At 39.6% G+C, this 24,275-nt stretch overlaps 1 protein-coding gene and 1 long non-coding RNA gene across 2 annotated transcripts in view; one reads left to right on the top strand and one right to left on the bottom strand.

The window, feature by feature from the left end:
* Positions 1-471: 471 nt before the first annotated feature.
* On the bottom strand, positions 472-3,428 carry LOC120806404. The gene is made up of 3 exons (XR_005709694.1): positions 3,244-3,428; positions 2,788-3,023; positions 472-2,068 (listed from the first exon to the last, which is right to left on the bottom strand). It is a non-coding gene; the product is annotated as an uncharacterized LOC120806404 (long non-coding RNA).
* A 1,055-nt stretch (positions 3,429-4,483) lies between these two features.
* Positions 4,484-24,275, top strand: part of LOC120806678 (leucine-rich repeat transmembrane neuronal protein 4) — an 88,369-nt gene continuing 68,577 nt past the window's right edge. The window contains exons 1-2 of the mRNA XM_040158054.1: positions 4,484-4,595; positions 6,495-8,056. Coding sequence (XP_040013988.1) covers positions 4,484-4,595; positions 6,495-8,056 — 1,674 coding nt within the window. The remainder of the gene's footprint in view (positions 4,596-6,494; positions 8,057-24,275) is intronic.

The raw sequence follows: 24,275 nt of genomic DNA on the forward strand, positions 1-24,275 counted from the left end.
ATTGTATACACAACCATCAGCTCTTGAATGTTAATTTGCTCTGTATAGCCTGCCTTTTGTGAGTTATCCTCTGCCATTGGTGTGATGATGGTTTATGGGATGACTGAATACAAATGATAAAGATATTACTGTGCAAATTGAATGTTGCTTTGCTTCAACTTGATTTCCGATGTGTATTGACTGTAAACATGCAGCACAAATTACACCGATCCAAACAACTAAGACCTATTTGGGATAATGAGTCCACACAATGCTAACATTGCTTTACATCTGGATATAAAATGTTTCTTTGGTAAAAAAAAAAAAAAAAAAAAAGCTGTGATTTATACCATCATATGACCACATCAGTTGAACAAAACAAGCAATATTAATTAGTATATAACAGTGCCTAGTCATTTATTACATAGTAATACAGTAATCAATAAAAGCTTACAAACACTACTTAAATTTATGTTATTTATCTAACCTTTAATTAACCAGATAGATTCCATTGAAATTAGTAAACTAAAATAAGCTAAAAACAGAGACAATTAATAAAGGAATCATTCACCATAAAGTTTTTCAGAATGGGATACCAAGTTCTTTCATTTCATTTCCCTGCAAACAATTCTAATTGGCTGGAGCAGATAACATGAAAGCTTTCTTTCCCATCTCTGTCCGCATACACTAGGGACAGACAGCAGATATGTGTCTTGTGATCTAAGATTATGGTTGGAAGATGAACTCTAAAATAAGTTTGCAAAGATAAGAGGGAAGTTTGTCTAGAATGGCTTTATAAATAAAAGTATATCAATTATTCTAAAATTGAGAAAATAAGAGAAGACACTTACAGAGCAGAGGTGAAACAAGAATGCATTAGTGGTGGGATTATGTCAATTTTACAGTTTACAAGAATTGAGGTTTTTTTTCCTTGATTGCCAAAACACATTTCTCCAAATTATGCTCCATTTCCCAAACCTCTAAACACAAATACATAACTGCACATACATTGTCACAAACTTCAAACTTCCATGCAAAAACCAAACTCTCCACCCAAAATCATGTAATCTTACATCTAAACCAAACTTTGCAATTAGACATCACACAAAAGCTATCAAATACACATACACTAAAAAACAGCCATTACACAATGGTGAGATCAATTCAAAACATTACCATAAAAACCTGTTACTGTAATGAATAATGGCACTTAAGGTTTTCCCGCAGAACAACCTATTTACAGGATGAACACAATATAAAGGCACTTATAAATTTTCAGAACTTTTAATTCCTCAGTGTACTGTAGTAAAATAAACTGAAAATGAATGAAAAAGTAAATGTACCCTTAAAATATGCAACTCATAAATAATACAGTAAAATAATTTCTAGAAATTTTCTAAAACAAAAAACAAAAACACTTACAAGAAATCATATTTATTCTGCATCAGCAACCTATCTCTGGTCTGGGTCAGTCCAGAGATTCTCATCCACATCAGAGGCAATATAAGACCTAGCCACACTGCAGAGGAAAAAAAAAACGAACAAAAAAAACTTGTGTGCTTTATCCACTCCTGGCAAGCCTCTGGCAATATCTAAACAAGCCTCCTCTATGGCCTGGAGGAGGTGAACACGGATGTAGGGGTCTCGGTTATAGATCTACCGCTATGCTGAAAAAAAATTCCACTATGGTGTTGAAGGAGGGAGATTATGCAGGTAGAAAGATGTTGCTAAATCTTGGGTTGTTGCTGAATCAGCCACAAACTAGAGCAGCCTGGTGGAAACTTCCAGTGTCCAAAAGTACAAAATAGCACGGCACCTTTGGTTATGCTGGTTCCCTCTGGTCTAGTCGGTTTACGTGATCTCGCAGACCATTGAGGAAAGCGAACAGATGAATGGTGAAGACCTCTCAGTGGCTGATGATGGCATGCATGGTCACATTCCCTCCTCGCTGGGCAGAGACGTTCATAATGTCCTGGTGGCCAATTATGTTCCTCCCCCTTCTCCTACGTTTGGTAAGATTAAATCTTGCATCATCAAAAAAAAAGATGAGTTCATGAGGAGTGTCTCTGGCTTCCATCTCAAAGATTCTCTAAAGAAGCAATGACGCAAAGTAGAGTAAATGACTACTCTGAAACACACTGCTATAGTGCACAAATGTAGGTTACCATGTAGCCTGTACTACAGTATACACCATTCAGCCAGAACATTTTTTCACACTCACATAGAGGCATTTGGGGGCGTTGAACAAGCAGTTAGATTAATGAGTTTCTCACAAGTTATGGTCTGCTAAATGGGACCCTTCTAGGACAAAAATTCATAAGTGAAGAAAAATAGGGGTACTTAATCATTAGTTTGGGGACAGTTTGCAATAGATGGAATGAGTTTGCAATAGATGGAATTCAAGTGCGTCCGGTCGAAAACAAGTTTCAGTATCTAACATGTTACAATATAATACACTCACACCAATATTATCATTCTCAAATTCAAAAGAAAGCCATTATAAGTAATCACTATATCGGCCACTCACAGCAAATAATGAAATATTTCAGATTTCGATTAGTAAATTCGATATGTACTAACCAAGATTTTTCTGTCAGGAAGGTTCATTCAACCAAACATCACCAGGCAAAATGTAGGGACAATCACACGCTAAAAAAGCATCACTTATCGGGTTTGTTTGCATCTTAAACAAGTGATGCGATGTCACTTTGTGTAAAAGTATTAAAACTGGTAACTGGTTTTAATATTGTGGCTGATGGGTGTATACTGCTGTAATACATCACTGTACTCAAATAGTTGATATCATACCTGGAACTGGTCTTTGACTCGTGGGCCTGTTTCATCCTCAACCTGTTCTGGTGAAGAATGTGGTCAGTTTTTGAGATGCTGACTTGGAATATTCCCAGATCCTCTACAACTCTCCTTTGTATCTCACACAAGTGAATGATATTGTTGGCTAAGACCATATTGATGATTTCCATCTCTTGCTCTTCTGAAAATACATTAGCCGTCTCCTGCCTCCATTAGGTGGTCGTCTCTCAGTTCTGCAAGAATAGAAGTACTGATGGGATTACAGTAAACCATAAAATGAATAAATAGAAGTTTACAGTAGCTCCAAATGAACTGTATGTGATATGGTACAGTAATACAATGCATTTCAGACAGCATGTGATAAAATAGAGCGAACAGCTACAGTGCATGTACAGTATGTGCTGTAACTTTACAGTACTCCAAATTTACAGTAGGAAGCAGTATGTAAATTACCTACTGACATATTTTCCTCTCTGAAGGTCTGGATTATAGAAGCTACTGTGAAGCAGCTCAGAGTTGGCTGCACTCTTTGCACAGCTTCCCTATTTGACATCCCATTTGTCTCTTTGCCCTCCCTCTTCATTTTACTCTTCCACCTCTTCTCCTGTGTCCTCTTTCTCTACCTTCAGGTCTTTGTGGATTCATTGCTCCAAAACAAGTGAACTGACCCATGGCCCTTTTATCTATCTATCCTGAGATTGTGATTGGTGTGTGAACAATTTTGTCTCTTAGTGTTTCTACCTTGGGAATTGTGCGTTAATTAGGTTCCAGGTGTGATGACTTGAGTTAATGGTATTGAATGCCAGTGCTTTCTAAATGAGCACATGGTGCAGCCAGTGATATATGAAGGATTTTTGTGAAGAGTTTTTCACAAAAACTGCAAGAAATCTGAATAAGGCGTGATTGATAGTTTTGGGAAATGGGTCTGTCTTTTGTTAGATGGCATTATAGTTTGGGATGTTTAGTTAATAGGCCGTGTTACAGTGTATAAGCGATTGAGAATAAATGTAATTTAAGTTGAGTTTCAAGTCATTTTGCAAAATGCAGTGATTTGATAATGCTGAGCCTCAAGTCATGAATTTAACTTTCAAGTTAAGTTAGGCTATATAAAATATAACATTATCATTTGATTCCCATACATAACTTACTGGGCTATTATTTTTTCTTCTGGATTCTGATTTTTGAATTTGAAAGATATTGTGTCTTTTCACAACATATTAAAAATTGTGTGAAAAAAACAGATGCTTTACAGTTGCAGAATTTTTTCTTCTATTTACCTCTTAATCTATAAATGAAATAGTCGCATTATTCACAGTCACAAGCTGTTTTCTACATTTATAATTTTGTTCTTGAATACAATAGTACAGTCCAAGCTCTTGAGGTGTACTTTGGCTAATACAGATGACAGTTTTATTGACATGTATGAACCCAAGGATCTATATCTATATATGTATCTACAGCTGCAGATACTGTAGATTGGAAGGTTTGATGAATTACTCTGAAGCACATTCACCTCAGAAATTATAGGATCATTATAGGACAATGATTTGTGTTTAAATAGGTGTACTATAGGGAGGGTGAACATGGTCAGTGTAACAGGAATTGTTAACAGTGGATGTGACAGACTGAAAATGAAAGGGATGAATTACAGCATTGCTTTGACATTTGAGTTGAGGTAGGGATTTTCCAAGATATGGAAAAAGGAACCTGGAAATCTGGAACTGGCACAGGGCATAGACTGTATAACTATGGAGACTTGATGGGTGAATCTTACAGCTTTGATGTAGGCAAAGGAAAGCAACCTGGTATGTACGGTTGAGGAAGGAAGTTACAGGAAAGATGTGGTCTCTGAAAATTGCTATTGAAAATGAGTCTGAAACTGAAAGGTGGTAGGAGGAGCAATTAATTAAATACTGCATTAGTAGGAAGGATCTCTTACATACAGATGGTTGACACCTTAAAAGAAAAACCAATATAAAGTGTCTTAGTAAGGTGTTGGGTCACCACAAGCCATCAGAACAGCTTCAGTGCGTCTTGGCATTGATTCTACAAGTCTCTGGAACTCTGCTGGAGGGATGGACACCATCCAAAAGAAATGTACTCGTTAGATGTTTTGATTATGGTTTTGGAGAGCACTGTCTAACATGTCAGTCCAGAATTTCCCATACGTATTCAATTGGGTTGAGATCTGGTGACTGTGAACGCCATAGCATTTGATTCACATCATTTACATACTCATCAAACCATTCTGTGAAACCTCGTGCCCTATGGATGGGGGCGTTGTCATCCCATTCAAGTGAATAGGAAAGTGGTCTCAGACTTTTGGACCCAACTGTATATATATATAGAATATCTGCCGATATAATGAAATCGTAATATTTTACTCCGCAAAAACCAGTATCAACATCAGCCCCATTAATCCAGTCGGGCTCTAATAACAACACCACATAGCACTGCCACAAAAAGAAGAGATGTGGAAGAGACCGCTCCCATCAGGATATAAATGTTTCATTATAGCTTAAAGGTGATCACTCAGAACAACTTTGTATTGATTTAAAAGTTGTTCTGAGTGATCCTTCCCTCTAAGGGGACAAGAGGACCCAAACCATGACAGCAAAATGGCCCCCACAGTGTAACAGAGCCACCAGATCCCCTCACTGTTGATGTCAAGCATTTAGGTCTGTACCGTTCTCTTGGTGTACGCCTCACATGCACTCACCCACTTGTTGAAAGTATGGTGAAGGATAAGTCATCTGACCATATCAATTTTTTCCACACCTCTAGACCATTGCCTTTGGTTTGAGGTGTTTGAGGTGTTTATGCACTGCAACGCTATTATAATATACCTCTCTATGCAATTGTTGACTGACTGTTCTTGCTGACACAGTCTGATCATGTCCTGCATTGACATTCTCAGTCACCTGAGGAAGAGTTGCTCTTCTGTTTTTTTGTTGCATATCACACTAATGCAAGAGCATCACGGTCATCAAATGTGCCCCCTTGTGCCCTATGAATGGGGGCATCCTGTCATCCTGTTTCTGCACTCAATTTCCTTAAATTTTTCACCCATCTGTATCTCAAAAGGAGGCGAAACGACATTCTATCATTTTGACCCTGGTTTTTATCTTCTGGCATTTCATCATCAGTTTGGGATGTGGAGCAGTCTTCCTTCCTTTAGGTTATATCAGCAGTCATTTATCATTTTCCAGACTCTAAGAACTCAATGTTATGTTGTGTGGTGACTCTGCTATCAAGTGTTTATGGTTTTTGGCAAAGGGGTGAGCGTCCTTTCCACGCAGATGCACACACATTAATCAATTACATCAAACATGAGCTAAAAACACAAAAGAGTTCACTTTTTGCAGCAGTATTGTTACTTGATAGTATAACTAAATCCATCAAAATGTAGAAGCACAAATATTTAGATGCTTGGCTAAGGATACCTCCTCAGAAGTTGTAAGGAAAACTAAAGAGATTGGTGGACCTAATCTGTATATATATATATATATACAGGTAGATTGTTGAAAACCATAATTTCCAACACTGAACACCTGGAAAAATAAGCCACTCATTGTGTAGCATACATTTCTTTACCAAAGGAAGATTATAAGTTATGAATCAGGAGTTTTGGAGTTTGTAATAAGATCATCAGCTCAAAAATGTTCTCCTTTCTCTTATTCTTCTCCCCACCCCCCTGGTTATAGGCTCTGCTCTGCGGCGTCGCTGGCTAGTGGTCCAACTCCTGATGCAGGTGTGGCTGGCGGCAAATCCATCTCTGAGTGAGCGCCCATGCCCCAAAAGCTGTCGCTGTGATGGAAAAATTGTCTACTGTGAGTCAAGCGCCTTTCGTGATGTTCCCAAGAACCTCTCAGGAGGCTGTGAAGGCCTGTCTTTACGATACAACAGCCTCGCCAGTCTTCGCGCTGGCCAGTTTGTAGGACTCAACCACCTGGTCTGGCTCTACTTGGACCACAATTACATTGCCTCTGTGGATGGAATGGCCTTCCAGGGGGTACGCAGGCTCAAAGAGCTGATCCTGAGTTCTAACAAGATCACAGCACTCCACAACACCACATTCCACCCTGTCCCCAATTTGCGTAATCTGGACCTGTCATACAACAAACTCCAAGCCTTGCAGCCTGGGCAGTTCCAGGGCCTACGGAAGCTTCTCAGCCTTCACATACGCTCAAATTCTCTAAAAACCATCCCAGTGCGTCTGTTCCAAGATTGCAGAAATCTTGAGTTCCTGGATCTGGGTTACAACCGCCTGCGCAGTATCACTCGGAATGCATTTTCAGGCCTGGTCAAGCTCACTGAGCTGCATCTGGAGCATAACCAGTTCTCAAAGATCAATTTCTCTCACTTTCCTCGCCTCTACAATCTGCGGGCACTTTATCTGCAGTGGAATCGCATTCGCTCAATGAGCCAGGGCCTTACCTGGACCTGGGCCTCCATCCAGAAACTGGATCTGTCTGGGAATGATCTGACGGAAGTAGATGCTGTAGTTTACCAATGCCTACCAAACCTGCAGACGCTAAACCTGGACTCAAACAAGCTGACCAATGTCTCCCAGGAAGTGGTTGATGCCTGGATCTCTTTGACTACAATTAGCCTAGCTGGGAATGTATGGGACTGTGGCCCTGCCATCTGTCCTCTGGTGGGCTGGCTGAGAAATTTCAGAGGAGCAAAGGAGACCACCATGATCTGTGCCTCCCCCAAGAAAGCCCAGGGTGAGAAAGTGATGGATGCTGTTGAAGCTTTTAGTGTTTGTCAATCAAACCCAGTGACAGTGCTCACTGTGAGTATTCCGCCAACCCCATCCATTGTCCCTGTGCAGACTGAGCATCGCCCAGCCATTCTGGCCTTACCTACCGGTTCTGGAAAGAGAGGAGAGGGATCTGTTAGAGGCCCCACATTGTCAGCTATTACCCCACCTGTGGCACTTCCCCCAGAGCAAGACTTGGAGCCCGTGTCCTTCCATAAGATTGTGGCTGGAAGTGTTGCCCTTTTTCTATCTGTTGCGATGATTCTGTTGGTAATCTACGTGTCCTGGAAGCGCTATCCTAGCAGTGTCAAGCAGCTGCAGGAGCATTCGGCAGCAGCCCGCAAACGCCGCAAGAAAGCTAGAGAGACGGAGCGCACCCTGAGCTCTCCACTGCAGGAGTACTATGTGGACTACAAGCCCACCAATTCTGAGGCCATGGATGTGCTTGTCAATGGGACCGGACCCTGCACCTATACCATCTCAGGCTCCAGAGAATGCGAGGTATGACCCACACCACCGCCACTCCTCCTAAATAAAACTCTGTCCACAGCGAAGCAACCAGAGGTAATTATTTACGCTGCTTTGATGGATGATAAGTATGCTACTTGATTACTTACCGTTACACAGCAGGTTAGGTAAATATGTGGTGTACCTGTGGATTTTTATTGAACAAAGCAGAGGTGGTTTTAGGATCACTTTGTGTATAAAAAGATATCTCTTGTTTACAGGTGGGTGTTTGTATATTTGCTGAAACCCTAATCTCTGTTGAGATGCAAATGTTTGTTTTTCTGCAGAATTGTACAGAAATTAGGTAAATTAACCTGATTAAGTTTCCTATTCTGCATAATCTTGAGTTTAAGTTATGCTGTTTGTGATAAGACATTTGTGCTTGTTTAGGTACACTTTTTTGCTTGCACATCACAGGCTTTGGGCTTTGTGTTTGCTCTACTGCTATTCAGTTTTTGATGAGCAGTATTGAGTGAGGAGAATAGCTAAATGGTTGGAAGATTCACTTCTGGACCCTGAATGTGAATGCTAATATAGACTCTTGTCACTGAACAGAGTTTCCACTGAGTTGATGACTTCACACTTTTCTTGACATAGTTATGACTCAAGACAGTTATTAGAAAATATTTAATGCTCATAGTCTACAACCAGCAGACTTACTGACTTGCTGGACTTACTCACTTGTTTACTTGCTACCTTGATTGATTAGTCACACATAAACTGAAATCACATTTTGTGACACACGCAGATACACACACACACACATACACAAACACACACACAAACACACACACACTCTCACACACACACACACACACACACACACACACACACACACACACACACACACACACACACACACAAAAGACGTAGTGTTTGATAATCCTGAAAGGAATGGGAATCCTTTGAAATATTTTGTACACAGGCAAGTGAATTTCTTCAAAACAGTATTTACAGACTATAGCAGTGTGGGAATACCACTTTTATCTTTTCTTGTTTTCAGTTGCTACACTCTTGTGTATCTAACATACTATACAATTCTTGGTAAAACCTTTTTATTATACTCTAGAGTTAACTCAGATTTTCCAACTTACAAGAATCAAGGCCTCTGTAGAAATCTATTTTCTGATCACTGATTTACCAGCCCAGTTGTAACAGGGGGCAAAGGGTGGTATAAGATCACCTGGATGATCAGATAGCCCACCCTCCAAAGCTGTAACTGAACAGGAGTAAGACATATTTTGGTTAAGCTCCCTGTATATTTTCACATTACCAGCCCACTCAAACTCAGTCCAGTTCCTAGACTTTCTTGGCATTTCCATGGCATGAATTTCTGGCAGGTTGTCTCTGGAGGAATGACTAGGAATGCAGAGGTTTAAACAGAAAGGAAGAGGAGGTGGAGGAGGGCTCTCTCCTCCACTTTATTTTCCATTTCTGTTACCGACTGTCTGGCTTTCCTCGAGGCAGGTCACCTGGTAACATGTAATTCTTGCAGTTGCTCACACTGGTTTGACTGCAAAGATGGAACACAAACCACTTTGTTTGCCTTGCCGCCCCCCATAAAGCCTTACAGTGCTGCATTATGTGTACTGTGAATTTTTAAATGTGGTACTCCACTGAAAGCGATGTCTTGGAGGGGAATGAAAATAGGAGATGCTTCAGGTAATGATTTTCAGCAGCTGTATCTCAGTCTTTACAATGCCAAACAACGTTCCATTAAATTATGTGGTTTTCATATGACCTGATTTTGACACATCTTTTGCGGCTTCAACTGAACATGCCATGCTGTCGTCTAGCACACAAAATTTGTGCAATGACACCTTATTCTCAGATCACATATTTGATCATGAGCACGGAATGATTTTGCTATATAAATGCATTCCATTTACTATTTACCATTTAAACAGGCTGAAAATGAAAACAGGAACTGTAAAATACAATATTATCCAGTACAAGAACATTACAAATATTCTCAAAAATATTGTATCGATGTACTGACTTTTTTATGCAGTCCCAACAAACATTAAAATAAGTTTACCAGAGGTAGTATTTTTTGCAGGGCTATTTTGGAACTCATATGCTTGTCCAGGTGTTCATGTTCTTGTGGCCATCCCTTATAATTAAATGATTAGCTAGTTAATTTGAAATGTATGCAACAGGTGATTGCTGTCCTCAGGAATCATATCAATATAAAAAAGGCTTAATGATAGTTGGACTATCATTATGAACTTTTAAGATAGCAGTCATGCCCTCAATGTGGACGTCTGTATTGGTCAGTAAAATGTACAACTATGTTGATGCCAGATTACAAAAACTGACCCGTTTTCATTAGTCAATTCTTTGACTAAGCCATTTTTATATATAGCCCATTACAAAGTTGCCTAAGCTCACCTGACTGTTGGACCTACACAGAGACATTTTAAATCAGAGAACTTAAAATGTAATGCCATATGCTATATAACAAGTGTTTGTTAGAGAAATGTTAATGTCAGTACTAATATTAGGTAAACAATTGAGTGCTATTGCACTGAGGATCAAGAGGAATTAACAGCACAGGGGATAATTTCACTCTAGGTGAAGGCAAACAAAAAAAAGAGCATTGGTTGCAGAATTTCACATTACAATGGATAAAATGGCTGATTGTCAGTCTTGACACTCATTCTTTTTAATTCCGGATGCCCCATGCCAGTGGGATCGTTCTATTTTCAGATTCATAATGAACGGTCTGGGGAGGCCCTATAAGGGACGTTGTCTATAAAAGGTGCCCTCCAACTCCACTTAAAGGAACCACACTCAAAATACCTCACAGCCTTTCCATTAGCGTAAGCTAGAAAACGGGCTTGAAATCATTGAAATCTATCATTAGCCTTTTTATCTTGACTTGACTGAACTTGGCAATTTAGCTGACTCTTTTATCCTGTGAGCCAAATAAAGCAGGAATTAACTCATACTAAGGGGGCTGAAGGCTAAATCAACATTACAGAGCCAGTAGAGTGTAATGACTTGAAGGTACTGGCAATATTTGTGATTAATCAACACAAAGGCATATGAAGGAACTGTCGACAAAGATGTAAGAGCTAGAAGAAAGCAAAGACATTTTGTTCTTTTAAAATTTAGGACAAAGTTGGAATAGATCCAGTGCAATATAAATAAAGGAAGGTGATATAGGACAGAGTGTAGTAAGCCCTTCCTTAAACAAGGGCAAACATTACGCAGTGAAAAATAAATAAAAGATATCTGCACAGCTACAGGGCTCCCAATAAAAAGTCTGAAACTACACGGGTCTCATGATTTTGGTCAACTGGTCCTCAGCAGGTTTTACCATTTCTAATGCTCTCCACTTCCTCATACTCTACAAGCTGTCTAGAGGACAGGTACCTTACACAGGTGATGTAAATCAGGCTAAAAGGTAAATGTGTTCATAATACGCTATAAATATTTTTAAAAAGCACATGTGAACAAAGATATTCTATGCATTGTATACACTAAATAACTATGTTATTGAATGAGTTCTTTTTTAATTTCATTGGGAGGCTCTTTCCTTACCTTTCTTTTTGTTAAGCATACAGTTATAGAATGCAATATCATATGTTGGAAATGCCTAATTTAAAGATAATGTTTTAAACTACAATATCTTAGATTTATCATATATTTAAATTTCAGAAAAAAAAAATACCGTTTTGGCGTTTAAGTGTCAATGGGCTGATTTGTTTTAATTTAAAGCTTACTCAGTCCATCCCTCCTCTTCCTGCAATTCGCTAATTAACTCAATACACCTATAGGAGATTTCTATTTCCAGTATCACATTTTGGCCCCAGGTTTCTTTTAGCACAACCTGTAAAACTATAGCCATATTATGTGCCATATTGTATGAAAATCGTTGAAACTATTTGTGCGGAGGAAAACTGAGAGAAGACCCCGCACTTTGCTAATTCCTGTCACATTAGCAGTTCTGTTTCCATGATCTTCTTTTTTTTTTTTTTTTTATCCCTCCACTCTCCTCCATTTTGTTTCTTAAGATATCCTTGAAAGTGCATTCTCTCCAGCCTTATCCTTCCCGCTGTCTCATCTTAAAGCATCGTCGAGCAGAGACAGGAACTATCAGTCAGCAGTCCACAAAGTCCTGAGTTCATCTCAGAACGTGCTCCGATCTTGTTTCTACATTTTGTTGCTCTTGCGTAGACATAAATCACTTGGCAGTACGCAGCAGCACCTGCTGCCCTCTCCCCACCTCTCAGCCTTGCTGTCTCTCCTCATACACGAGGCCATAGCTGCGTAGGTCCGTTCATCTCTCCTGAGTAGGGATTGCTTATTCTTCCTGTGTAACTCTCACCATTTAATTCATTTAGATTCTGTGCCATCACTATAACTCATCCTGGGCCTCTTCACATGATTGTCCTCTATCAGCCCCCTGGACCCCTTCATATGAATGAGTCTGGCAGCCTTTTTAGTGAATTGCCTGATGATGGTGCAGTCCTGATTTTGCTACATCACTTCAGCCTTCTCACAGATAGGATTATATCAATCATTTCATATCTTTGATCTTTTTCTTTAAAGCTGCAGTGGACTTCCCCATATCTCGAGTGCCACTTGCGGCCTCTGTCACCTTCATGTATCAGAACATCATTTTTTCTGACCCATCTTGTAACCTGGCCAGACCATATGGTAACATTTGTGGGTTTTTTGTTTTTTTCTTACTTTGACCTCTACCACCTTCCACACAGATCTGCTTATTTGTGGTATCCTGCCCCTTGGCCGTCTGAAGCGGAGTGAAGTAAGCAGACATTGTTCTTTGCTGCTGATACAAAGTTCCTCAAATCTTCTTCTTTGATAAGGATTTTGTTGATATGCCAGACCTGCTCTGTCAATAGTGCTACACATAATTCACCTACTACCATCTCATCTTCCCTAACATAAGTTATGGTTTCTTTTTCCTGATAAGTCCTGAAACTCATTTCTGCCAGCAGGACTGCTACATGCCCTTCTGACGTAGAGTCATCCCTTCTTCTGATACTGCTTCTGACTGTTTTTTGAACTACAATCAGCCACTTACTATAATGTCATACTGCATGTGGCTGTCTTTGCATTAATTACTTTGTTCCTATTTTTAAGAAGCCCTGATTCATCTGATGCTAAAACTAGACAATTATATGCTGCCTACTTCTCTGGAATAAATATACCCGTTAGCCAAGGTTAAGAATTCCAGAGCAGCAACCTGAGCTTGTTGTCATTGCTTTCATTTTTTTTTTTTACACCTATCTGCTAGCTTTATATTATCTGCTGTACTTGAACAAACTGTTGGTTAATCTAGTTGTGAAATTATCAAATTACAAAAACTTAAGCAACGAGCTTTTTTTTTTTTTAAAAAAAAAAAGGCAAATTACAGAGAATGAAAAACAGCTTATAGCTTCTTAAATATGATGATTCTCTGCTCTTCACTTTTATATTAATGCAGATTTAAAATCTCTGTGATTTGAACTGTTGGTCAGACAAAAAAAAAACAATTTGAAGACATCACCTTGGGCTTGCATATTTCGCAATTTTCTTACATATACTGTAAAAAGAATGGTTATCCAACGAGTACAAACAAATGAACAAACAAAACATATTAATTAATAATTACAATAATCTGTAGTTGTAGCCCTAATCATCTGTACTGGATGCTTGAAGTTACTATTCTTTCTCAATATTAAATATCTTTGTTTCTATACTTACACAGTCTATTTTTCTGATGACACTCTTCCTTTACATTATGTCTGTGGTACTCAGGAATTAAGAAGAGCAATAATAAAAGGGCTCATGTACAAGAACTCTTTGTACATGAAAGACACAGTAGGCCGCAACTAAATTATTTGGCAAGAACAAAAAATTACTTTGTCAAGGGAAAGATTACCCTCACGGTTAAAACAAAACAACATTATAGTTGTGGTAGGATTAGGGGTACTGTCAAAGTCACATGCTCTGTATGCCACACTGACCACACCAATCTCCCTCAGCAGCAGTATAAAGTCAAACTCCTTATTTGCTCCGTATTTTGTATTTGGAAAGGACAGTAATTATTAGCATGACCATAACACATTGCTTATCAGGAAAATGTAAACATAGGTGATTTTAAGCAGCCGAACAGAGAACTTTTGTGTCACTCAAAACCCACGAGATAAGACTGTGAAATGAGAAAGTACACATATATTTGTGAGATGTCAAAATTTAAAGGTAAATGTAGATTATTACTCATTTGTCCTGCATGATAGAAGAGCAGTAGCTCTTTTCTTACGGAATGAGGCAGTTTCCTACTCTTCCTGTTTCTCTCTCCCTCTCTCTGCAGTCCAAGGTCATGGTGTCAGATTGTTAATTGCTCAGAAAAAAAATAACACAAACACTGGGAGGCTAGCCAAGGGCAAGTAAGCTATCTGTAATTCAGTAGGGAGGCTGAACTTCTTGATGCTGGTGTCTACAGCCGACAATTAACCATGTGAGAGACTTCCAACATTGCGCTGTGCATGAGAGAACAGCTATCTCATCTGCTAATCCTGTCTGTTTCACACTCTGGTTCCATGCTGCTGCTTTCTGCACCCCCATTTGATCCATGGTTAATGAGGGTGTTAGATCACCGATATAGCAATTACATTACCTGGAAATAAGGCAAGAGTCTTTTCGTTTTCTCCCAGTTTTCACAATGCAACCCGAGTGCATCATTAAGGCTAGGATTCCTGATGCACTGCCTCTGTTATCTTTTCCTCTTGTCTGTGATACTCATCTTAAAGTCTTTTGCAATTTGCATCTGATGTACTTGCTTTGTACCTACTTGCTCTCCAATCATTATTATTTTCTCCCTACTGGTCTGTTCACTTTCAAAGCCATTTTTCAAAGCTGTGCATCATTTGTTTTATAGAGATCCCTTGTCTGTTTTACTACCTCTTATTTGCTTCACTACCAACTGATACATGTATTGCTACTCCACACAGCTTGTTCTGTTCAACCCCCCAAAATGGATGAGAAAACTTCAATGAGATATTGTAACTCCATGTAATTGGACAAAGCAACAAAAAACGGCCTGTTTTTATAAATTGGGTATATTAAAAAAAAGCCCGGATTACTGAAAGAAATGCTGGAAGGTTATTATCACATTAGAGCTGTGACTTGCTCGCAATCAAACCTTTTCCTAAACTGCTAAACTAGCCTGTAACCTACAGCACCGTTTACTGCAGCATGTAATTTACAACGCTGTTAGCGAAACTGTGCAGCCGTGGTGCAACAAGCACATAGCTGGTTAGGTTCAGGAATAGATTGTGGAACGGGCATAGATAAAAGAAACAAAGTTGACTATCGGTTGCACACAGGAAACAAACAGCTGTATCCTGTGTGACAGTCCTGTGTTTTGTTGATCCACCCATCCAACCCAACCTCCCCCAGACGCAGACTTTGTCAATAGTTACACTATGTCATCTGACTCCCTCCTTTACTCCTGTCATAATTAATACAGCTAGAGGTCACCTAACAAGAAAACTTAACCATAGGTCGTAATAAGCTGCTTGCACATACGACCTATGGGCTCGGTCTGTCTTTTTTTTTTCCCATCATGAATCATCCCATCTGAGGATTTTCCACATTTGTGTTTGTATCTTAAACAAAAAGGGATAAGGCAGGTCGTTGCACTAGAATCAAGAAAAAGTAATCTTGATTTTATAATACTTAAAATAAGTACACAGCATGTAGCTACAGCCACATCTCTTTATGATTTTTGCATACTTGGGAAGTTGAGAAGTTTCTGGCCTTTCACAAAACAATTTACTCTCTTTTTTTCATAGTTGGTTGTTGGAGACTTGTTTGTAATATTAAATGCATGGCAGTTGTGTGGACTCAAAGGAAGGGTGGAGGACATTAGCATCCCACTGAAGCACTATTTTTTTCTCATTAACTATATGGTCATTTTCAGTAAGGTTGGACAGCCGTACTATCACCTTGCCCATTAGTCACAAAATTCAAATACTCATTAATCAGGAAGTATGAGGGAAAATTAAGATGAGTCATTCATGGACCTGCATCTAAGTACACCGCCAAGTACCTGCAGCAGTGCATCTGTTCAGGCCTAAAGTGCTATAAAATGAAGAAGTAAAAGGTGACCAATCCATTCCCATGATGGGGATTTTTCACTTTTTGTTTTTTTTTAATCCTAGAAACACTCAAAGTTGAATGAAGCACTTCTGATGAAGTTGTGCAGACTAGTTCACTCTTACCAAAAAATGATGTGCTATTTAATGAAATGACAGTGAGTCAAGTATAATTACCCTGTCATCCTTGCATAACACTACTGTCAAATATTTTAGCTTTCCAAAGTCAATTTTATATTTCTATTTAATAGGTTTCATGGGGGCTAGTGTCAAGAAACTTACAAGGAATTAAAGACTGCTTCTTTCAAGGAACTGCTCTCTCACTTTATTACTTCTAGGGAGAGTTGTTATCTGATTCTATAGCTCATCCTAATTAACTAACTACTGTAATTAAGAGGAATCTGCCTCGTCTTTGCCAGGTCCTGTGGGTGGACAGAGTATTAAGAGTCAAAAAAAGCTGTTTCTTCAGATGTCTGTGGCTATCGGGCCTGTTTTCCACTCCTAACTAAGGAACAAAGTACGTGATCTTTCCACTGACGTTTATGTCTCTTAAAGTAGTGCTTTCACATCTATCGGTGAAACTGGTCAGTATTCACAAAGTAAGAAGCAAGTAGAGAAAAAAAAACTCTTTTTCATTCCTATTCATAGATCCATATTCCTGTTGAGCAGATGAATCACAAATATTAAACAAAATATGACAACAACAATGCAGTTCTTAGTCTGGTAGTGTTATACAAAATAAGTATGTGTGGTAGCTTGTCTTTAGAAGAATGACTTCTCCATTTCCAAACACAGTGCATCAGTGTTTCTATTGGCTGACCATACTAATTTAGAATTTGCTTTAAACAAATGTGAATGCATTAGTAATGACGAGCCCACTGGCTTAACTGTAAACAAAACTCAACATTTTCTAACTGATGAAAATGTCAATTTCTTGGCCAAACTTTAACTTTGTATTGAATGGCGTAAAGTCTCAGTCCGTTACGTAGTAGTTTTAAGTCCAAGCAAATAACCCCACTTCCCCAGAGCTGAGGAAATGTTTGTGGTTTTTATTGGTACTGACAGAATTTAAGTCATGCCTCTCAGCAGGTTCAACAGGCTGAAAAGACAGACTGCCACTCAGGGCTGAAGTGGAGTAAGACAGGTAGGCAAGTGAACCTGGCAGAGAAGCCCGTTCAACAGGGCGGAGCAGTCGACAGGCGGACAGGAGAAGAAGTTAGAAAGCCACAGAAATCAGGCAGTCATCCAGACTCGACAGCTAGATTGGCAGGCGTCTGTCCGCAAAGACACACAGGCCATTGTCCATGGACAGCTGTCCATCCTCTGATCGGTGATGGCTCAAAGCTTTTTTGAACTAAGATAATACAGTAAGTCTGAGGCAAGGCCCAGCAGATTGGTATGTCTTCCTCAGTGGCCAGATCCTAACTGCAGTCCACCAAGGATGGTGTGTGTGTGTGTGTGTGTGTGTGTGTGTGTGTGTGTGTGTGTGTGTGCATGTGTGTGTGTGTCCCCAGAATTAAAGGGCACTTTTGATCAAAACAGTGTCCAACTTGTCTGGTTAATTAAGTGGTAACTGCTAGACTAGCTGTCAATGTAAATCATACTGACGCTGCTCCAGTTAATATGACAGAATCTTCAGCGCAGGGCCAAGTAAACACGTTTCATTTTCTGTAATGGACACATTGGAAATACTGTTCTATTTAATGTTGTTGTGGTACTGAAACAATTAGTTGATTAATTGAGTACAGTCGATGGAAAATGAATCAACAATACATATTTTTGTGTGTTGGACTTTTGGTACAAAACACAAAAATATGTGTTTTGACCAGATTATCTTAAGATCCGGTCATTTATACTACAATGCAAAAAGAAAAAAAAAAAGAAAAAGAAAAAGAAAACCATAAAATTGTTAGTTGCAGCACTAGTTTATCGCCATACCATACACACAGCAAAGAATTGTAAGTTGTCGCACTACATAATCACATCAATATTAAAATCTACATGAGGACACTGTTAGCCTATTGAAAACAAGTTTGATATCTTTTTTTTGATCAGGATATTTCAGCTTCATGGGTGAAATAGTCAGAGTGCAGTTATAGTCTTTATAGTTTGGAAATCTAGCCAAATATTGTGTTGTCGCTTGCTCCAAGGTTTGTTAGTGACGGTAACTTCATTCGGAAGTTCATATTAGGCACACGCGATTTAGCTTCTCTCAGTTTCAGACTCCAAACAAATCATATTACATACATTTAAATCAAAGCACATGTACAGCGCGAGAGGGTGAACACTTCTACACGTCACACCAGCCGAGCACGAACAGAAGCACGGTAGCAAAAGCAATTAGACATTAAATATCTGATGCTGCTGTGATGTGCTGCCAGTCTTTTATGCTGTATATACAAAAAACTCCCATGAAGGGCTGTGGCTGAGTGAAATATATTGATGTGGAAAATCCAATGAAAATTCCCACGCCTTCAAGTTTGATCGTTCTACAGCGTGTAGGTGTCGGAGCAGGCTGGCTGCATGTGCTGCATCCACTCATGCCAGCATACAAAGTAACCTTCATCTCCCCAGTGAGGCTGTTCTCAGAGGTTTCATTCCGTCGTGTCTCCTGTTCGTTTTAAAGCCTTTTTCTCTGCTGTGTCAAGCACGTATTATTTTTAGTTAATTACCTATACCTTTGCCAACCTCCAGCATCCCACTCTGTGGTTGTCTTCCTGCAGTGGAAGACAACCTGCATCAGCCCAATGCAGGTTGTCTAACGACTGACGACTTCTGTTGTCACTTTGGTATAAAACATCAAAATAAACACATGTTCTTAAGAACAAGCCCCAACCCGTGGTCCACTTTTTTCATGTACGGTGTTCCAACACAAACAGAACGGCATCCCAAGACATTTGTGAAAGAGAAGGGGAGAACAAGTGGCTACACTGTTATAGCTCCACAACACACATACTCAAGCAATATCTGCCCAATGATGCAACATGCACCACGTAGCAAATGTCATATATTTGGAGGCCATCTTTCACAGTAAAATATAACGGTCCCTCTTATCGATTGGATTAGCAAGGTAATAAAAGCTCTGTATTGACAAAACTGACAATGGATACGTTGAGGATTGATTGTGCCATGAAGCTAGTGAGGCTACTTAGGGACCAGGACCCCCCTGTGTATTCATTGCCTGTCTCTCGAGATGAGAAAAATATCACCGATAATGATGATGATAAAGTGATAAAATGAGGAAGACTGCAAACCCGCCTGAGCATTGTGTCTGTTCTAAATGTACTTTACATTTCAAAATCCTTGGTTATAAAAAAAACCCCAAAAACCCCCCCCAAAAAAACCATAAAATGATAATAATAATAATTCATTTGAAATTCAAGCTCAGTATTTGACTGTTTTTGTCTGACTGTTTACCCATATAGATCCTGTTTTGCTGTTGATTGCCAACATCTGTAATATTAATAGACTATACAGTGTACAAAAAAGTGTTAACAGCACAAAAAACATTTGGGATATGTATCTTACATTGCTCATCAAGAACATTGGACAATGTATTAAACAAACCTGCTCCTGAGCTAGAATACTACCTGTCCCAGGTTTACTGTGTGTTAATTACTTTGTAGTAAGTTGATTGAACACACATTTAGTTAAGCATGTGACCGGGTAATACGAAGTCAGCTGTTTAATTATTTTACCTGAACTAATTTTAAACATAAATGGGATATGTGTCAATTTTACATGTCATAGCCTGTTTACAGGTTTTGGGAAGTACTCCTGCGTATGTGAATAACAAGTTGTATAAAGCCTTCTGTGGCTCCAGAGTTAGTTGCGTGAAGTCTGATAAATTGCTTCAAGTAACATAACTCCAGGCATCGTCAGTTGCTGCTGAAGAATACAAGTTTGACAAAAGGAAAAAAAAAGGTTGTGTGTTTGGAGAAGAAGTGAACTTACCAGACTTAGCTCTGTAGCCCACTCCTTATGTGCTGCTTAAGACTAGTGGCTCAAGGCTACATTAGCTGCTACTTAAATAACACAGCCGAATCGCTGACCGAACTGTCAGCGGTTGAGATGCATCGTGGGTAATGTAAGCACCAGGTTTTGTAAAGGAAAAAGAATGAATGGAATAAAAACAGCATCTTTGGCAGCTGGCCTCTTTGTCTGGTTGGTAATACAGCCCTGTGGTCCATCAGATATTTGCTAACGTTGCAGTACTTTTTCCATAAAAGCTACTTCTTTGGTATCACAGTAAATACATCCTTGAGTGAATTGTGTATTTTTTGCATGTTACCAGTGAATGTTGCACCGTCTGATTTATTCAACTCAGTGCTAATACAAAAGAATAAAACGTTTAAATTCTAAGATAAATATTGAACCACACGTTGCCTCCTGTTATACTTGTCATGACTCATACAGTGAAAGAATGGCTGTGTTCTCAGAGGTCTTAAAGGGCAGTTAGAGGTCTTCTTCATGCTGCACTGATGTTCTAGCACTGCTCATTGTACATGAATTTAAAAAAAAAAAAACTACAAAAAAACCTGGAAATCATTCACAACAGCATCTCTCATGCTTTCTAATGATACAAAACTGTTGAATATTTCTGGGATTTAGAATGCTGGTTGGAAAATTTCAGATTAATCAATAATAAAAAAAGTGATTTGTTTAATCCGTGATTGCACCCAGTTTCATATTTTCCATGTCCCAGCTGTTCTTCATCAACCCATCTTGCCTTCATCTAATGTGGAAGGCAGATTCAGTAGGGGAAACCGTACGCAGACTGCCTCTGTCATCTGCAGTGTGTCTGATATTTCATTCATTCATCTTACCGGATGTGCAGCCTTTGAGATATGATCCTCAGTGCTATGTTGCCACTGATTATAGCCATTAACAAGCAGTCTGACTGTGAATGGATGGGGTCACTACCCTCAACATTGAAACATTCATCATGGTATGTGATTTACTGGGTGTACGCACCAAGTGGGAGTATATGCTCTTTGTAACATTTAAAATGGGACTCATTCCACAGTGCATCACAATCAATGCAAATAGAAAATTTTAATCATCTCTGCCATTTTCCTTCATCTCTAATCTGATCTATTAAACTTATGCAGCAAGCGCATGTCTGGTTTGTCAATAGAGCTTCTCTCCTTTGACATAACCAAGCTCTCGTGTATCTAAAGAAACCTTTAACATTGTGCTATTTTCAGAGCAGAGAACCATTGATGAAGTAGACGTGTACTTGGCCCATGATAATGAAATTCTGCTTTCCCATATTTTTCGAAAGAGATCAACTGTCCACAACTCAAACAGTTAGCCAGATTCCTTTTTCCCACTCTTTTTGATCAAGGCAGGTGGACTTTTTTTTTTTTTTTTTTTTCAATTTCCTCATAATAAGAGCCAATGCAGTAATCAACATCGGGGTAACCAGATTTGGGTTAACAAATTGATGTTTTGGACCTATGACCGCTACAATTGATGAATGTAGAATAATCTGCACAGTGCACACGAGTACTTGGGTAAGATTAAAGTGGTGGGTGTCAATCTGGTTATCCATTCAACCATGAATTAAATCATCCACAAATAGGATACAAATACACACAGAACAATGTAGAGAATCACGACAAATACAGGAAAAGTACAATGGCATATATTCCAAGGGTACTGAGGACCTAACTCCACATCTCAGACTTTTTTCAGGGGGGGACATTTTATGCTGTCACCTAAATTCATCAAGTCAGCTGCAAAAGAAGGTTGGGTATAGAAAGGGCACAGAAAAGGAATGGAATATTACAAGTTGAGCCAAAAGATAGGAGTAGACAAAATGAGAGAGGAGAGAGAGAAATGGGTAGGTGGACCTGCAGTGATATAGGATTTGAGAACAGAGAAAAAATTGATAGTTGGAAGGAAGAGCAGGGAAGAGCAAACACAGTCACTCTCTCCGCTCTCTGACCTGAGAGGCACAGCCTGTTTGATTTAGTGCCAATCAGAGTTTTTAATGTCTGTGCAGTGCATCATAATTTATTAGGATTATCATAAACTTGTGCTGGGAGAAGAAGCAGGGGTACTTGAGCCTCCCACTCAGAATGAATTACTTGCTGCAAGCTGGAGCGTCAATCCGGCTAGAAATGGTGATACCAGCTTTTTCCCACTTTGTTTTTCTCCAACCTTTCAATGCGGCCCATCAAAGCCAGGGCCCACAATAAATATTCATCCCATCATATTCCACCCTAGATGGGGCCAAGGATATTAGATGAAGGACAGTTAAAGGCAGGTTTGAATTACATACTGGCTCAGATGGGGCATCTGTGGAATGAACATCAGGGATGCGGACTGTTCTTCCTCTATCCAAACAATATTTATATATATTTTTTTTTAATATAAATGTACACACACAAACAAAAACAAAAAACAAAAAAAAAACAATACAATACAAGCTCACTACAGAATTGCAACTTATCTTCCTGGTTTGGAAAATGACTAGATCTTAATCTTATTCGTATATCTTAATATACACTGCTACATGAGTAGAATTTAGAATTATTGCTATTAATGTGATTAATAGTTAATTAATTATCACATTTGCAGCTTCACCCCACTGCTCTATGCCCATATACTGTAATTCTCATATAGATTTCTGGGGGTCTCTGGTCTCTTTTGTGGCAGCTGAGCTCCCTGCTTAATTTGTCGACTGGGTAAGTGGAGCACTTGTCTCTTTGGCTGTTGTTGTTGAGAGTGAAATGAAGACACTGATCTCTCATCATCTGCTAAGCCTTTTCTCTCCATTTTGATCTCGCGGAAGAAGGAAAGAGCCATTGAAAGGATCGTCTTGAATAAGGTGGTGAAGCGTCATTGTATCTGCCCAAGACTAAGAACCCTCTTAACCTACTTTAGCTTTTGCATCATGATGGACTGGTGCTGAATTAATTTTCTCAGGGCAACAAATGGGAGAATGAGAGGAGCAACAAAGGAGACGATGTAACTCGAGAAGGCTGTTTAAAGATCATATGGACTAATTTGGAGTTCATCCAAGCAAATTCCAAAAAAAATGTCAACTGCATTGGCCAACTGTTTCCTTTTTAGGACTCAATTATAGTCAGAAATATGCAATTTTTTGCAGTGCACCATACAACCTGAGTAAGTTGCCTTACAAAATAAAGGCCAGGTCCCTTGACTACAAAACTATTCACCTCATTGCAAATTTAAGCATCATTAACCAAATTTGGCTTACAGTGAATTTCCTGCATGCAGGCAAGCACAATCTATCTGTGGTTATGTCTGTCCTTTTTATCTGTTTACTGTAATTTACAAAATTTACAGCATAGCTTTAAACCCCGTGGTGGCCCGCATTGATAGTGAAAACACACATTCCAATGAAAGAAAGGGAAATCTGTGGAACAATAGATGGGCTGGCTTTTGGGAGTTGGTTTGGGGCCTGTACTGGCATGAAGCTCAGTGGGAGTATGAGAGGCAGGCAGACCGGAGCCCTAATTAATCCAGCCTTCCTTAATTAGTCTCTCTCCCGTCCATGACGCACTCGCCAATCTTCTGATTCTCCCTTTCCCTCCCCTGCTCTCCCTGCCTTACTCATATGCTCCCTCTTCTTTTCCTCCATCTTTCTCCCTTTCTCTCCTGCTCTGTCCGCTTTGCCATCTTTCCAGGCTTGACCAAATGGTGACAATATGTTCCGAGGTGATAAACAAGCACATTCTTCTGCAGAGGGCAGCTTAGGCAAAGCTATGGTTGTCTGTGCGGTTGCCTGTGTTACCACTAGAGGACCAGACAAAAGCCCAGCTGTAGGTGGCAGAGATTGCCTGCACCACATTGTCTTTAGAGATATACGGTGTGGCTCACAATGCAGGTGGACACTGTGCGGCTGGATGGCACGATGCCCTGAGCACTGCACCTCCTGTGTGCAGATCATGGCAGTAATCTGCAAACACTGGCACAGGAAAACACCGGATGCATCCCTCCAGCATGGCGGGATAACAGGCCGTGACAGTAGCTGTAACCAGGGCCAAGCCTGTTATGCTCAAAGATGCTGACTTTAATGACACTGTGTGACGCCGAGGCCCAGCCCACTCACTCTGTGCCCAGAATAATGA

Source organism: Xiphias gladius, chromosome 20 (genome assembly GCF_016859285.1).
Source record: "Xiphias gladius isolate SHS-SW01 ecotype Sanya breed wild chromosome 20, ASM1685928v1, whole genome shotgun sequence".
NCBI lineage: Eukaryota > Metazoa > Chordata > Actinopteri > Istiophoriformes > Xiphiidae > Xiphias > Xiphias gladius.